General features: G+C 38.3%; 1 protein-coding gene across 1 annotated transcript in view; it reads left to right on the top strand.

The window, feature by feature from the left end:
• LOC102300153 (solute carrier family 28 member 3) overlaps positions 1–15,657 on the top strand; it is a 31,128-nt gene extending 15,471 nt beyond the window's left edge. Inside the window, exons 2-17 of the mRNA XM_005916182.3 lie at positions 160–245; positions 380–471; positions 4,449–4,638; positions 6,626–6,770; positions 6,868–6,981; positions 7,220–7,297; positions 7,425–7,505; positions 7,780–7,860; positions 7,966–8,091; positions 8,879–9,003; positions 9,176–9,344; positions 9,464–9,661; positions 10,506–10,587; positions 12,451–12,549; positions 15,045–15,159; positions 15,274–15,657. Coding sequence (XP_005916244.1) covers positions 160–245; positions 380–471; positions 4,449–4,638; positions 6,626–6,770; positions 6,868–6,981; positions 7,220–7,297; positions 7,425–7,505; positions 7,780–7,860; positions 7,966–8,091; positions 8,879–9,003; positions 9,176–9,344; positions 9,464–9,661; positions 10,506–10,587; positions 12,451–12,549; positions 15,045–15,159; positions 15,274–15,391 — 1,899 coding nt within the window. The 3' untranslated portion in view covers positions 15,392–15,657. The remainder of the gene's footprint in view (positions 1–159; positions 246–379; positions 472–4,448; positions 4,639–6,625; positions 6,771–6,867; positions 6,982–7,219; positions 7,298–7,424; positions 7,506–7,779; positions 7,861–7,965; positions 8,092–8,878; positions 9,004–9,175; positions 9,345–9,463; positions 9,662–10,505; positions 10,588–12,450; positions 12,550–15,044; positions 15,160–15,273) is intronic.
• The last annotated feature ends 833 nt before the right edge of the window (positions 15,658–16,490 follow it).

Raw genomic sequence — 16,490 nt, 5'->3', positions numbered from 1 at the left:
CACACACACACACACACACGCACACACATCCTTGTCTTGATCTTTTTTTGCCTCACTGACCAAACATCCATGTAAGACAATAAGACAAGTTTGTTGATTGCTTCTGGGTCCTCTCTGCCAAATTTCTAATATGAATGATCCTCAATACATGTGTGACAGGAACAGCAGCACATATGCACTGATGTGGAAATCTCATCCGAAAGTATAGACGATGGATCGGCAAAGATGGGACAACACAACAAGAGGTTTGTCCTTTCTCATTTTAACCAAAAACACAGTGTTTCTTCATTTCTTCTGAATCACCAGCTTTTCTTTTGTGAGCCTTTTGATCTAACATTTATGACCTCTCTCCTTACTCCCCTTATCTGTGTGTCAACAGCTTGCTGGAAAAGAAAGTGGAGGCACTCCAGGGCTATATGGCAAAGCACAAAGACCAGATTCACCTGATTATCCAGCTAGTTTTAGCTGCTGGTAAATTATCTGTGTTTGTATCTGTTAAAGTGTAACTCAGGTCCCTAAGTAGGTTATAGTTGTATAGGGCTAAAATACAAAGGCATAAAAGGAGAATTTCTAATTTTGTACAGAGTTGTAAAGGGCTGTTTAATTTACAAATTAGCCTCACAGGTGAGTGGACCTGCATGTTCTTTGCCTTTAGAGCAGATTGATGTGAGCATGTTTTTGTGGAACAGACTGAAAAAATAAAAGTTTAATTTACTATAAATCGCTTTCATTGTCAGTGGAAAAATCAAGACTTGGTTTATCAGATTATGTGCGGTGTGTACTAAAAGGACTTGTCAAGGTCTGTCAAGGTCTGTCCAGGCAGACACAAAATGACATTTCGCATCCCACGAATGGTACCGTGACACCTTATTGATTTAAAGATAACAACACACCAAAATTTGGGCAATTATTTATTCCATTATCTGAGTCCCTTTGTAGGATATCTGATTTTCAAAACACCTGCCTTGTTAATCTTTGACTGTATAAAAGGTTAAAAGTTTAGTTAATGTTTTAGCACTGATGATGACCCCCAAACCTGCTTTTCTGCCAGGTGGTGAGTACTGAATACATCTAGTGGTGAGTGCCATCATTCAAAAATTCAGGATAGGAGTGTGTGGAGTACATGTAGATAATATGAGCTTTAATGAAACACGTTTTTTCATCTCAATTCATCTTTAGTAGATAAGAGATTCCAGCTCAAAACACCTTGTCATGAGTCCATAATACAAAAATAACCAGAGAAGGGAATTGAAATGTAAAATGATCTTTTTAGCGTGCACAGGCTTTAAAGTACATTCTATGGTTTCCAGCCTTTTTCACGTGCACCCCCACAGCCGTGACAGACGGACTCAAAAGCCCGTTCTCAACTATTTTCAAGTTCAAATGTCTTCAACTAAACACATGTTAAAATGCATTTTTTACAATTATATTTAGCTCACAGTCTTGCTTCTAGCCTCATCTAACGTTTACTATTAGCTAACTGCTTGCTAGCTAAAAGTTAAACTGCTCCTATACCTGATTAAAAATTAGTGGGCGGTAACAAAATACAAACACTATGCTATTATACTATGCGATTCCGCTCCCTGAAGACCAACACAGAGAGACTGAGGAGGAGCTTCTTCCTGCAGGCGATACAGTCTCTCAATCACACCACCACACAGTACTGACCCACACATATGGTTCTTACACACACACTGGACATTCTGGACATTGTTTTCACTTCATCACTTAAATCACTTTAAGCATATTTGCACTGCACAAGACATAATGTGGATTGCACAACACTGGACATTATATTCTTCATTTCCAGTTAATACTTGTACAGTTGCTGTTATTGTGTATATATTTATTTATATTTCTTCATACATTCTTATATAGTTCTATATTGTGTATTTTGTTGTACAGATTTTATTTTCAACTTTAATTTATATATTTTATCTTATTCTCCCAGTTAAATTTACCCTTCATTCTAATTTGTGTTGTACAGTTATTTCATTTTTAACCTTAATTTATATTTTATTCCTTCCTAGTTAAATTTACCCTTTTTAATTTTTCATATTTATTTCCTATCTTATTCATAGCCTTTTCCTTTTTTTGTTTTCTTTAGGTCACGAGCAGTTGTCCAAGCATTTCACTGCATATCGTACTGTGTATGACTGTGTACGTGACAAATAAAATTTAAATTTGAATTTGCAGTAATTTACTTTGCAATTTTTCTGACATCCTTTTACTTTCACTGTCTACATCTTAAAAACAAATATCTTTACTTAATGCTCTGTTCTTCCACTTTGGAACAGGCTTGCTACTGATTACTTCACACACATTCTTGATATCAAACTGATTTGAATATAAATGGAGGGACCAATAACATATAAAAGATGATCTTACGGTGTTTCAATCTGTTGTGGTTATTACACTTGATTGAAGTAAATTGATGTAGATCTAAAAGGAAAAAAAACATACCATCATGTTAAAAAAAAGGGTTTTTTTTAGAGTGGTGCTGAAAATTTGTTATACCCTTGATGCTTCTATAGCAAGGGTAGTTCGCAGGCAGGTGCTGCTAATCAGATGTACTTGATTAACTGATGATCAGCAAGCCTGAGCACCTCTGCAGTTTTTGGCAGTTTGCTGGTCTGTAGCATTCAGGCGTGTGCTAACACAAAGGCACAATCTTCCCAGGAATGGACATCCCCATCAGTTCACCCCAAGGTCAAACCAGACAATACTCAGAAAAAACGTTTATTGAAAAAAAAAAAGAGTAAAGTGTTAAAATTCATGACATTACAATTAGAGGAAAAAACTGAACAAGTGACTTGTTTAGAAGGGCTGCCAGGAGAGAGTTTTTTCCCTCGACAAAGAACACTGCAGCACAGCTTAGGTTTCTAAAGCTGCATCTGAATAAACCAAAAAACCTCTTGAACGCTGTCCTTTGGTAGATGAAACCAAAGTGGAAATGTCTAACCATAATGCACAGCATCACATCAGGCAAAAACCAAGCACAACATATTAACGCAAACACCTCACACCAGCTTTCAAGCATGGTGGTGGAGTCATGATATGGGCTTGTTCTGACACCACAGAACCGGTGCACATTGCTAAGTGGCACTGTTTGTACGCTGAATATATATATTTAAAATACAATTTTTAAATATAAAAAAAATCTCTCCCCTGATGGTCACATCTCACTGCCATGAGCCATTTTGTCGTTGTAAATTTGCATGTTAGCTAAATATCTAGTTTCCCGTAACATTTGATTTAACATTTAGACTTAACATTTAGATTTAAATATAATACTAAGATTTAACTTTTAACATTTAGTTTTAAATATAATATTTAGATTTAACATTTAAAATTGTATTTTAGATATAAAAAGTTACAAATATTTTAGTAAATGTTGTAAAAAAATGACTCAAAAAAACATGTTTTTGTAAGCTTTTGAGATAAACGTGGAAAAATGCTGCTGTTAATTGCAGCATGTTTCAGTTTACAAAAGGTGCCCCATACCTTGCAGCTGAACATAAACTCCTCTGTATACCAAGTATTATACAACCAAATGTGAGGTCATCTATCCAACACTTAAAGCTTGGCCCAAATTGTCTCAAACAGCAAATATACAAAAGTCTGGCTGAAAAAGAAAAGAATTAATGTGTTGGTGGCAGTGGCCAGACCTATGGCTGGACCTTTAAAAAGCTGTGCATAAATAAATAGCTCTAAGTACTTTTAGCAGCATCATAAAAGGAAATGAAAACGTTTGTCTGTTAGCTTAACACATAAATAGCTGCCTTAAAAGTCCTTCAAAGGATTACATTTAAATGCTGAATACATTTGAGAACATGTACTTTTTTACTTTTATTTGAGTAAAAAAGTTTAATCATGAATTCCATTTGTAAACAGTTATCATACTCTGAGTGGAAAAAAAAATCTTACACCACCTTTGATAAAATACATTAATTCATTCTTCTTTACCTATACATTTTAGCTATTTATAGTATAGTTTGCGTTTTAATGTTCAGGTAACAATTGAATTTGTTTAATCATGTTACTAGCTAAGCTAATTAGCAAAGCTAGCTAACAGTGAGCTAGCTATTTCAGCTGTTTCTTCTGTTTTTTTTTTTCCCACCACTAATTCTATATATTGCTTTTGTGTGCTAGATTTTCTACTGCTACTAGACTACTTTTAGTTAACCTCTCAGCTCAGACCTGTTCAGTCGAGGAATCTAGTAAGACTTTGAGTCCTGAATCATACATATAACCTTTAAGTAGCGTTTGCCTGCTGGAAGATGTGTCATCTGTGCACTCCATTTTCACACCAACTACACTCCCTCATGTCTCGCTGCTAGATACAAAACAGATAATGCAGTAGTCTAAATAAAAACATTTCATTAACATGTCAGTAGTCTGAGGGTCATGCGAGGATGTAACTCACATTGATTCTATATTTGTTTCAGGCTTTGTTGCCATGGTGATAGCGGCATGTGTTGTGAACTTCCATCGGGCTGTTGGGCTGCTGGTCATCTCCTTGGTAACCATTTTTTTCCTGGTCTGGGATTGGATGATGGAACGATATGGTGAGCAAGTGTGGGAGGCTCTTGCTCCTATCAGAGACCTTCTCAGCAGGAACTGGTGTGGGATCAGATGGTGAGAAATGAGGCAAATCATATTTCAGCCTTTCTGCTCCCATGTGCACCTTCTATGACAAAGGAACTGGGCACCTAGGGGTTGGCCAGGTGGGCTGAGAGAACTGATCTTTTCACCATAATGACACAGGAAGAAAAAATGTGAGGGACTGTAAAGATAGCATATCAAAAATCCCTCGTTGATGTGAATGATGTGCGAGACAGTTCAGCATGTGGAGGGTTTCTTAGTTTTCTAAAAATCACAGCATCCTCAGACTGATTAGTGAGACTGACATTGCATTAAACACAATAAAATGATTTGCTGAAATGCACCCCACCTGGATAATTTTAATTTTCTTTATCTTGTAGATCGTAAGCAATGATTTAAATATATACTGCTTTATTATTCATAACATCAATGCTTGACCTACAGTACAGCCTTTGGCTAATGTCTACAAACCATATTACATTCTTTTAAAATCCTGTTCTGTCTAGCAGCTTTTGCGCTCAGAATTATGATCTGAATGCACTGTCATGTTAAAAACATAAATTCTCTGCACACTCCTCTAGTTCAGGGTTTATCTCTTTATGTCTTCATTTCTATTTGTGTCATTTCAGATATATGTGGTATACTGTATGACAATGACTAAGGCAGGACAAGCAGAAAAAAGGGGGGCGGGTGAAATAAAGAAATGTACAACGTATTGCCAACTGCCACTCCCGTAAGAAAAACAAACATACAACACCAGGTGTGTGAGTGTGAGGGAGAGAAAGAGAGTGTGTTTTTGTCACGAAATGTACTTGATAATGAAGGTGAGAAGCTTCAATAATGCCCCCCAGGAGCCAGAGGCAGACAGAGATGGATCCAGGAAAAACCGGGCCATCTACAGCCCCAAGAACGCTGAAGACCTGGGGCCAAACTTGTCAGCTATATCTGAGCACCCATCTCAGCAAGAGTAGGAGGGAGACCCGATGATGCACCAATGGCCAATGGCTGGGAGTCCCAGGGGTGATGGGTAGTCAAGATCAGGGTACCCCCACCACCACCCACCCCTGCTTTTCTTTATTAAACCATGTAACACTGACCTATGAATCTTTTAAGCACCTAAAAAAAACAAACCCCACTTAACTTCAACGTAGATTGTAAGTTGCATCTAAACTGTATGCTTTCTTACTAGCAGCTTGTCACAAGAACACATCATTTGTTCTCAATGTAAATATGTGCGGAAGAGTTTAGAAGAGAGATACAACTGTGAGTGTCTACAGCCATCTGTAAAATATGGGTTTGGGCCACATTTCAGCTGGTGGTGTTGGGGATCCAAATAACATTATGAAGTCAGAAAAGTATGATCAGATTCTGATCAACCAATCAACACCATCTGGAAAGTATCTGATTGGCAACAGCTTCATTTTTCAGCATGATAATGATGACAAATACACTGCTGATGCAGTAAAAGCATACCTGGATAGAAAAACCCACAGTAGAACATAATCAGCTAAGGATTAGCATCCCTAGAGCCTGGACATTAACATTATTGAAGCAGTGGGGGATCATCTTGACAGAGAACAGAACAAAAGGCAGCCAACATCCAAAGATTAGCTTTGAACGTCCTTCGGGAAGCCTGGAGAACTATTCCTTAAGAGTACTTAAAAGAAATGACAAGAAGGCGTGCCAAAGAGTTCAGGTGGAAGAATACAGGTGGTCAGACCAGATATTGACCGTTAACTCTGGTTTTGCCTTATGTACAGTATTTTTATTTATGTTTGCACATTCTAGTAAATCACTGCACCCATTTCCAGATTTCCTAGAAAAACGTAAAGAAATGAGAGTTGGTTCAAGATTTTGCACAATAGTGTATTTGTTCTGTTTCTAAGCTGACACAAATTTAGGTATATAACAGTATTATACACATAACGTGGAATACACACTGCATACTATAGTGTTTGTACAGAGTCTGTGTGTTCTTCTCTCTGAATTCCTCCACTTCCCCTCTTTCTTTCTCTTTCAGGATAATATATATGTCAGTGCTCGTAGCCGTGGTGTGCTGGCTTGCTCTGGACACGGCCCAGCGGGGGACTAGACAGCTGGTATCTTTCTTCGGCTTGCTGCTGTTCGTCTTCTTAACACTCCTGTTCTCCAAACACCCCTTCAGGGTAAAAGACGGACATACATGCTTACAAATGCATAAATGCACAAATTCACACACGTATTTTTGCACATAGACAAATGTATTTTTCATGTGTGTTGCAGTGGTCTTGGCAAACGCTGGTTTTTGGGACTGGGCTGCAGTTTATCTTTGGCCTTCTCATTCTCAGGACCACTTTTGGTTTAGGTGCACTGCGGTGGCTTGGAAACAAAGCAGAGGTGTACACACAAATATATTTAAACACTCACACATCCTTTTTTTAGTGGCTTGTATGGCTGCTTTTGGTAAATTTGCAGATGTAGCAATCACTGCTTTTCTAAAACAAATGTTCCTCCTGCATATATTTGACATTTAATCTTAAGATGATGGAAACACTACATTTAAAATGTAAAACAAAAAAATCATCTGTTACAATTTTCTTTTTTCTGTTGCTGAAAACTGAACATCTCTATGCAGGCGTTCATGTCCTTCACAGATACCGGATCAAAGTTTGTGTTTGGTGAAAGTTACACGGACCACTTCCTTGCCTTTAAGGTATGACGATCCAGTGAAACCGCACATGTGACTAAATGTGTTTAAAGGACAATCTAGTTTTTAATATCAAGGTATAAACATAACTAGAAGCATTACAAATATTTTGCTGATTGTGGACTCTCTGCAGGTGATGCCAATACTTGTATTTTTAAGCTCTGTCATCTCCATGCTCTACTACATTGGCTTCATGGCCTGGCTCATTTGTAAGGTGAGAATGGAGGAGAGCACAGACACAAAAAGACATGCTGTATAAGGAGTCAGATGAATTGTTTCAAAGCATTATTTTAGAAATAAGACTGTTGACTGTTATAGTAACAGACAGCACGGAATGAGAATGTATATTAATAATAATAATAATAATGATAATGATAGTGTTATATTTATCACATTATTATTATTATTATTATTATTATTATTATTATCATTATTATTATTATTACAGTTTTCCCCTGTTTTACATTCCATCACTGATTTTTCCCCAGATTGGATTCATAATGCAGGTTACCATGGGAACATCTCCAGCAGAATCAATGGCTGCAGCTGGAAATATATTCCTTGGACTTGTAAGCAACTGTAACCATTTACAATAGTACACTAATGTCAACTGTATTGATCAACTAATCTCAGTCGACTCCATTGTCTGTCCTCATCATCATCTCTCTCATCAGGCCAACTCACCTCTCCTGATTCGTCCATATATCAGTGAGCTAACTCTCTCAGAGATCCATGCTGTGATGACAGGAGGTTTTGCCAGCATCTCTGGTACCATTTTGGGAGCCTACATCTCCTTTGGGGTGAGGAAGAGGATGTGCTGAAAGGATGGGATGTGGATTTGAAGAAGTGTTGAGATTGTCAGAGTTAGGCATATTTGGAAAGTGTTTAGGCACCCAAACTTGTCCTGTGTGCGCTTGATTAAAATTTTATTCTCGTGAATAAACTAACAAAAACAAATACAAATACAAATACAAATAAAGGGAATAAGGGCAGACACAAGGCAAATTCATGTCAAGTCTGAATAATTAAATGGGAATTGGGAAAGTGCTAAACTACAAGCAATGAAAAGTATACACAGGGAACGCAGCGGGAAAATACAAGAGTGATTGACAAGATTTTAAAAAAAAATTGGCTATAAGAAGTTCAAAGACAACCTCACATGTGATAACTGGACAGCAGTTTAACAAGACGTTTAACGAACTGGAAAGTAATACGTGAGTATTTTCAGAAATAAAACAGAAAACTTAAATCAAGACACAATTTCTATCTTCTCAACCTTTTCTGTTGACCTGGGCAGCTTAAATTTTGCAATACAGTGGGCAGAGTTTACCCCAACATCAAAAAAACCATCCAAAGTTATGCTCTCTATCTCGACCAGGTCTCTCTCTCAAAAGAGATTCATCTTCATGGCTGAATAAAGGTCACATTTATTGTAATTATTAATGCTCAATTTCAAAGAGCAGGATGCAAAAAATAGCATGTGTAGGAGTAATTTCTAATTTCATTTAAGGCTTGTGACTGAATTTGACAATTTGATAAAAAGAAAATGAAAAATTAATCTGTGCCATTTGTTGCCTTTCCTTTGAGGTTGATGCAACGCACTTGTTGACAGCAACAGTAATGTCTGCTCCAGCTTCCCTGGCCATTGCTAAGATGTTCTGGCCTGAAACTATAGTTTCAAGGTCCAATCGACCAGTCAAAATGGACAAGGGGTGGGTAGGAGTGATCACAGTAAACACACAGATAACTACACCATACAACATCTATTGTCTACTTGATTCAAATGGTTACAATGGTTTTCTACAGTTCAATCTTTAAATTCACTCTGTTTACATTATTTCGCTGTTGCTTCATCCTGTCACTTCTTTCTGACTTCTTCGTCAGTGAAAGCAAGAATTTGTTGGAGGCGGCATCCCTTGGTGCATCTCGTGCAATCGCACTAGTGGCCAGCATTTTAGCCAACATCATTGCCTTCATGGCCCTGCTGTCCTTTTTTGATGCTGTCCTCTCCTGGCTGGGAGGGATGTTCGACTGTCCACAGCTCAGCTTCTCAGTGAATATACACAAACACATACACCAACCCTCCAAAATAAACTTTATATAAATATAATAAAACACAGCTTGATGTGACTATTTTTCTATTGTTTCTGCTTCTTTGTGTCCCTTGTTTAGCTCATCTGCTCCTACGTGTTCATGCCTCTCTCCTTCATGATGGGTGTTTCCTTTGAGGACAGTTTCATTGTTGCTGAACTGATGGGCATTAAGACATTCCTTAGTGAGTTTGTGGCCTTTCAGAAGCTGTCAGAGTTGATAAACCGGAGGAAGGCAGGGGGGCCAGAATATGTGAACAATGTGAAGCAATACATTTCTGTAAGTTTTATTCATGTTCTCACTATTTCTCTTCTAATTTTTAGTTCTTTCCCTATCTGGTTTGCTCAGTATGATTAGTCACTGTTCACAAAACAGTGAATCAGTCATCTATCATCACGATACCACACAAAGTCAGCAGAACTTCACAGATATCAGTCTATCCAGTTAGGAAGGATAAACAACTGTGGATTCCATTAAAAACAACATTTTAAAAAACAGGAAGTGAGAGCTATAACTAAACAGGGAAATAAAAAAAATACAAGAAAAACTGTTTTGTCCTTGTCCTCGAGGACAAAGACAACATCGCATTGAGACCAAAAATAATGCTCCGTGTCTCCCAGTCACGGCCCGTGCGCCATCAGTGCAGATGCCAACATATCTATCCCACACGAGTCCATGAATGTGTCCAGCTTTGAAATATATCTACTGCATTTGTCCTTCTGTTTACAGAACAGTATCAGACCATTCATCACTTTCCATATGACTGTCTCCAGCTATGCTAGTCACTTGGCCAGTATCCACAGATACACGTTGTTGTTGAACAATCACCTGTGCAGTCACTGGCAAATGCAGATATGAGCTGATTGGTGGTATTAGATGCGTTTCGATGCTGCACTGAATGCTTGGAGACAACTTCGACAGTCAGGTGTCAGTCAATTGGGCAAGTGACGCCTGTGAATTTTCCCAGCGCAATTTTTTTGCTGAACACCAGAGGGTGGTATATACACATTTATTTACATCAAACTGTATTAGTGCAAATGTAGGCTTTTGGAATTCATGACACCCCCTCGCATACCTACAACTTCATGCGTTTTCTTTACTAGATTTATTTGCTCTGTTCCAGGTCCATTCTGAAGCCATTGCAACATACGCTTTGTGTGGATTTTCCAACGTTGCTTCACTGGGGATGTCCATTGGAGCGCTGTGTGAGTGACACCTGTTAAGAAAGCTGAAGAGAAAAAAAAATAGAAAAACATTCAACTTCATGATGTTGGAAAAATTCTGAACTATATTGTAGCACACAATTTTTTGATAGTATCTCCACCACATGAACAGACTGGGGGGTGGGATGGAGGGGGTGTCCTCGATGTTTTTGGTTGGCACGACAAGGAACCCATCTGTCACATTTAAGGCAAGTTACAGTGTGTGGGCTGAATGGGCTTGTAGCTGCCAAATTCCCCTAACTCTCAAATAGACAGAAAATTATCAAAAGTTTAAACAAACGCATTTATAACTATTATTATATAAAGTAATGGGACAAGTCTAATTTGTGTGCTTGTTTTCAGTCAAAGAACAGACCGTGACTATGAAAAAATGATTACTTTAAATTAAGAAAAAACTCCACACTCATCATTTTGATGAAGTGTAGCGAAGAAGTTACAAAGATGAACAATCATGCATTTCAACGGTCCTGACATTTACAATGACAAGGCCAAACCTGATAAATGCACTTTTAAAAACATCTTCACAATTTCTTCTCCAGACACAGCTCAGGGATCCTTCAAGTATTAAAGGACTGAAAATAAGCAAAAAGTCTTGATTATAGAAGGGTAAGAAGAAAAAAACTGTCAATTTTAACTTTTCATGTCATTCTGCTGTTGTGCTCAAATGTAACAGGACAGTCTAATATAATAGTAACTTGTCCTTGGTCTACAAAGGACAAGTCTGAGGTTTGGAAGCCATGGGCATCACCAGAGAATAGATTTTCTGATGCTTTGGTGGTCCTGTCTTCAGCTGTTTGTTTGTGGAAACAAACAGCTGAAGACAGTCTGTAGTTTGATCAGGTGACTGTCTCGGTGCCTGTAGCACTCCTGAAGCTCCTGGTTTGCTTTCACAGTATGTCTGGACTACTTGAACAGTCAATTTTACTATATTCATCTGAATCTGACCGCTGAGTTTAGCTCTATACGTAGGGCGATCGTGGCTCAAGAGTTGGGAGTTTGCCTTGCAATCGGAAGGTTGCCGGTTCGAACCCCGGCTCGGACAGTCTCAGTCGTTGTGTCCTTGGGCAAGACACTTCACCCGTTGCCTACTGGTGGTGGTCAGAGGGCCCGGTGGCGCCAGTGTCCGGCAGCCTTGCCTCTGTCAGTGCGCCCCAGGGTGGCTGTGGTTACAATGTAGCTTGCCATCACCAGTGTGTGAATGACCGAATGTGTAAAGCGCTTTGGGGTCCTTAGGGACTAGTAAAGCGCTATACAAATACAGGCCATTTTTATATGTGTCAGAATTGCTTCTTTCTCCTATCAAATCCTCAATAAGCACTGGTGAAACTCAGCTGCATCAATCTGCTACTATTTGCTTCTCAATAACCTCCCACCGCCATCCTTCAGGTAAAAGTTGCCCACCACCTGTAAGGTTGGCTGAGTGATGTTGAGGGGTTTTTCTTTACAATAGTGTGATTCACCACTGTTGTCTTACCTGAATGTCCTTATCTTTTTATGTTGCACAGCTCACCTGTGTGATCCTTTTCCCAGAATGCTCCCACTATCTGTCTTATGGAAATAGCTGTTTTGTTGCCTATTTCACCCCCACTGAGAGCTCCTTCCCTCACACCTGTCCATGAAACAGCTTTTTAGGGAATAGTCCAATTACATTTGCACCTTGTATAAAACTGCATTTAATTCCTCTAATCATTTTAACCCGCTGAACTACAGCTGAAGGTCTGAATTTCCATTTCACACTGATTGCTGGTTCAAACATACTGAAGGAGCACAGAGCCAAAGTTATAAACAAAATGTCCCTATGAAATTTAAACACCTAACTGTACGGCATAATTGTTCTTTCCCCAGCTGCCATGGCTCCCGACAGACAATCTGATTTCTCCAGCTGTGGCCTCAGAGCTCTGATTGCAGGCAGCATCTCTTGTTTCATGACAGCTTGTATCGCAGGTAACATCTGTTCTTCAGCCAGGCTTGATGTTCTTGGTAATAAAGTATTATGTTTGATATATTTCCTCATCAAGTACAAATATCTTTATTGGATCAAACAACCACTTCTACAGAAAGTGTGCATTAAATTTTCAGCAACTGTATATTAACCTTGTATACTGACATTATTCTTAGTTCAAAAACATTTATTTTAGCTTTTACAACTGCAGAGTTTTAAGCACATTTTTAAATTTACTATTTAAAAATCAGTTCAAATCCAGCTTTTTAGTAAGTACCTGAGAGTTTGAGGGTTAAATAATACAATTAAGCATTATACTAACACTATATTTACTTACTTGGCATGTAATAATTTATCTTTATCTGTAAAATATTCCTTAATTAAGATTTAGTCATTATTCATTGTTAAGTACTCAGGAATCAGTCACCTTAGTGTCAAATGTTTCTTTATATCCTACATGAAAATAGGCTATACAGGGAGTGCAGAATTATTAGGCAAATGAGTATTTTGTCCACATCATCCTCTTCATGCATGTTGTCTTACTCCAAGCTGTATGGGCTCGAAAGCCTACTACCGATTAAGCATATTAGGTGATGTGCATCTCTGTAATGAGAAGGGGTGTGGTCTAATGACATCAACACCCTATATCAGGTGTGCATAATTATTAGGCAACGTCCTTTCCTTTGGCAAAATGGGTCAAAAGAAGGACTTGACAGGCTCAGAAAAGTCAAAAATAGTGAGATATCTTGCAGAGGGATGCAGCAGTCTCAAAATTGCAAAGCTTCTGAAGCGTGATCATCGAACAATCAAGCGTTTCATTCAAAATAGTCAACAGGGTCGCAAGAAGCGTGTGGAAAAACCAAGGCGCAAAATAACTGCCCATGAACTGAGAAAAGTCAAGCGTGCAGCTGCCAAGATGCCACTTGCCACCAGTTTGGCCATATTTCAGAGCTGCAACATCACTGGAGTGCCCAAAAGCACAAGGTGTGCAATACTCAGAGACATGGCCAAGGTAAGAAAGGCTGAAAGACGACCACCACTGAACAAGACACACAAGCTGAAACGTCAAGACTGGGCCAAGAAATATCTCAAGACTGGTTTTTCTAAGGTTTTATGGACTGATGAAATGAGAGTGAGTCTTGATGGGCCAGATGGATGGGCCCGTGGCTGGATTGGTAAAGGGCAGAGAGCTCCAGTCCGACTCAGACGCCAGCAAGGTGGAGGTGGAGTACTGGTTTGGGCTGGTATCATCAAAGATGAGCTTGTGGGGCCTTTTCGGGTTGAGGATGGAGTCAAGCTCAACTCCCAGTCCTACTGCCAGTTTCTGGAAGACACCTTCTTCAAGCAGTGGTACAGGAAGAAGTCTGCATCCTTCAAGAAAAACATGATTTTCATGCAGGACAATGCTCCATCACACGCGTCCAAGTACTCCACAGCGTGGCTGGCAAGAAAGGGTATAAAAGAAGAAAAACTAATGACATGGCCTCCTTGTTCACCTGATCTGAACCCCATTGAGAACCTGTGGTCCATCATCAAATGTGAGATTTACAAGGAGGGAAAACAGTACACCTCTCTGAACAGTGTCTGGGAGGCTGTGGTTGCTGCTGCACGCAATGTTGATGGTGAACAGATCAAAACACTGACAGAATCCATGGATGGCAGGCTTTTGAGTGTCCTTGCAAAGAAAGGTGGCTATATTGGTCGCTGATTTGTTTTTGTTTTGTTTTTGAATGTCAGAAATGTATATTTGTGAATGTGGAGATGTTATATTGGTTTCACTGGTAAAAATAAATAATTGAAATGGGTATATATTTGTTTTTTGTTAAGTTGCCTAATAATTATGCACAGTAATAGTCACCTGCACACACAGATATCCCCCTAAAATAGCTAAAACTAAAAACAAACTAAAAACTACTTCCAAAAACATTCAGCTTTGATATTAATGAGTTTTTTGGGTTCATTGAGAACATGGTTGTTGTTCAATAATAAAATTATTCCTCAAAAATACAACTTGCCTAATAATTCTGCACTCCCTGTAGTTCAATGGGTGAAATATGTCATTACATAAAACATAACTCCTTTGGAGCACTGTAACAAAAAATAATTTCCCCCAGGGATTAATAAAGTATTCTGATTCTGATTCTGATTCTGATAATACTGACAATACACAACAAGAAACATTTATTGATAGTACACTAAAATATACACTTTGCAAAAATGTACATTTTAAAGTACTTTTGATCAATCTTCAACATTTCTGCGTACAATTTAATAAGTACTTTCAATTTATCTTCATCTGCATCTTTATGTGCATTTTTATACAGTGATCTGGCATAACAGAATTATTTTTAAAATGTAACATTTTGAGCTACATTGAATTGATTCCTAAATCTTTAAATCTTCCAAATGTATCTGTTTGGCATATTTTATAAAAGCAAATAATAAACCTACATAGATAACATTTAAAACCACAACTCGGATTTTTGTTTTGTTTTAGGTATGTTGTACATCCCTGATTCTGAGTGCCCACATTTGCTGAGTGTAGAGTTCAACAACACCAGCATGACCAACAGCTCACAGATGCACGCCTGCTGCACAGAGCTGTATAACAGGTGTGTGTGTGTTTATTACTGTTTATTACTGTTGCCCAGTTAAAACGATATTACAACTCACTCATCTGACCAAGTGGACATTTTCTCGTGCATGTGTGTGTGTTTCATTTGCAGTGTGACAGTGTATGAGCCATGGAACGTGACAACAGGGGACGGATTCAGTCAGAGCAGTCTGCTGGGCTGCTGCACGCTCACGCCGTCTGAACTTTTCAACTGCAGCCTTATGCTGTAAATCACACACTCCAGTGCTACAGAGATGTGCTGTTTACAGGTTAAATCCTTTTTAGGGTGTTTTCCTTTTTTTAAGTTAAGTTTTCTTTCACAAAAAAAACTTAAAAATGAAACATGCCAAAAACGTCCTTTTACCCACACTTTTTGCATTGTTTTATAATGATAGTTTAAAATATAGTGGCTTTTTTGTCATATATCCTTTTCTTACTTCTATTAGGCAAGGCAAGGCAAGGCAAATTTATTTGTATAGCACAATTCAACAACAAGGTGATTCAAAGTGCTTTTACTATGTAGTTACTATTACTATTACTATATAGTTTGAAAATAATACATTTGCACTTTAATATTTCTTTTTTTTTTAACTTTTATTTTGTTTCTACGTTGTAGCAATCATTATGTAAACAATCATTTCAAACTGCTCTGATGTGATTGATATTTTCTATGTCTAATGTGTCGTACATGTGTTTCTAAAGCTTGTCAGTTTCTAAATAGTGCAAAAATCTCATGGTACAAAAAACTATATCAGAGTCATTTCCAGCACAAAAATGAGAAAAACTTGCAAAACCTGCTTAATTACAAGCTTGACAGAGAGGATCTAACCTCTAACAACTGGATCCTGCCTTGCCTGGAGTGGTGAACTTTTCAGTAATGGCACACTGATTAGCCACTAGATGTCACTGGTGTCTTTTGGTTCCTGTTTAGCAACCTAAACGCTGGATATATCAGGTCATTATGTAGGCACACTGGTTTGACTGGCAGATTGTCCAAGAATCTGGCTCATTACAGCTTTACTGAATTGCTAAAGTACTAAATCCCACTCTGAGAGGCACATGGTCATATTTATTTTCCTAATGCTTTCTTAATAATACCTATTTTCACAGTGAGAGACTTCCGATGCCTTCCCATTAAACACAAGTAAAACAACCATCTCAGTACTTACACTCAGTTCCTCAAAACTGTTAAAACCAATACAATACAATACGTATATGCACCCATTTTCAGCAGATTCTCTATGGTTTCTATAACCAGGACATTGAGACCAGGAGACTCTTCTGTTCTCCCAACAACAACAGGTTCTCATTATTGACAAAGTCCTTTAA

The sequence above is a fragment of the Haplochromis burtoni genome, unplaced genomic scaffold, assembly GCF_018398535.1.
Source record: "Haplochromis burtoni strain Fernald_Lab_line unplaced genomic scaffold, NCSU_Asbu1 Contig_18, whole genome shotgun sequence".
In the NCBI taxonomy this organism is placed as follows: Eukaryota; Metazoa; Chordata; class Actinopteri; order Cichliformes; family Cichlidae; genus Haplochromis; species Haplochromis burtoni.
Note: the sequence above shows the minus strand (reverse complement) of the source record. Positions and strands in the feature narration are given on the sequence as shown.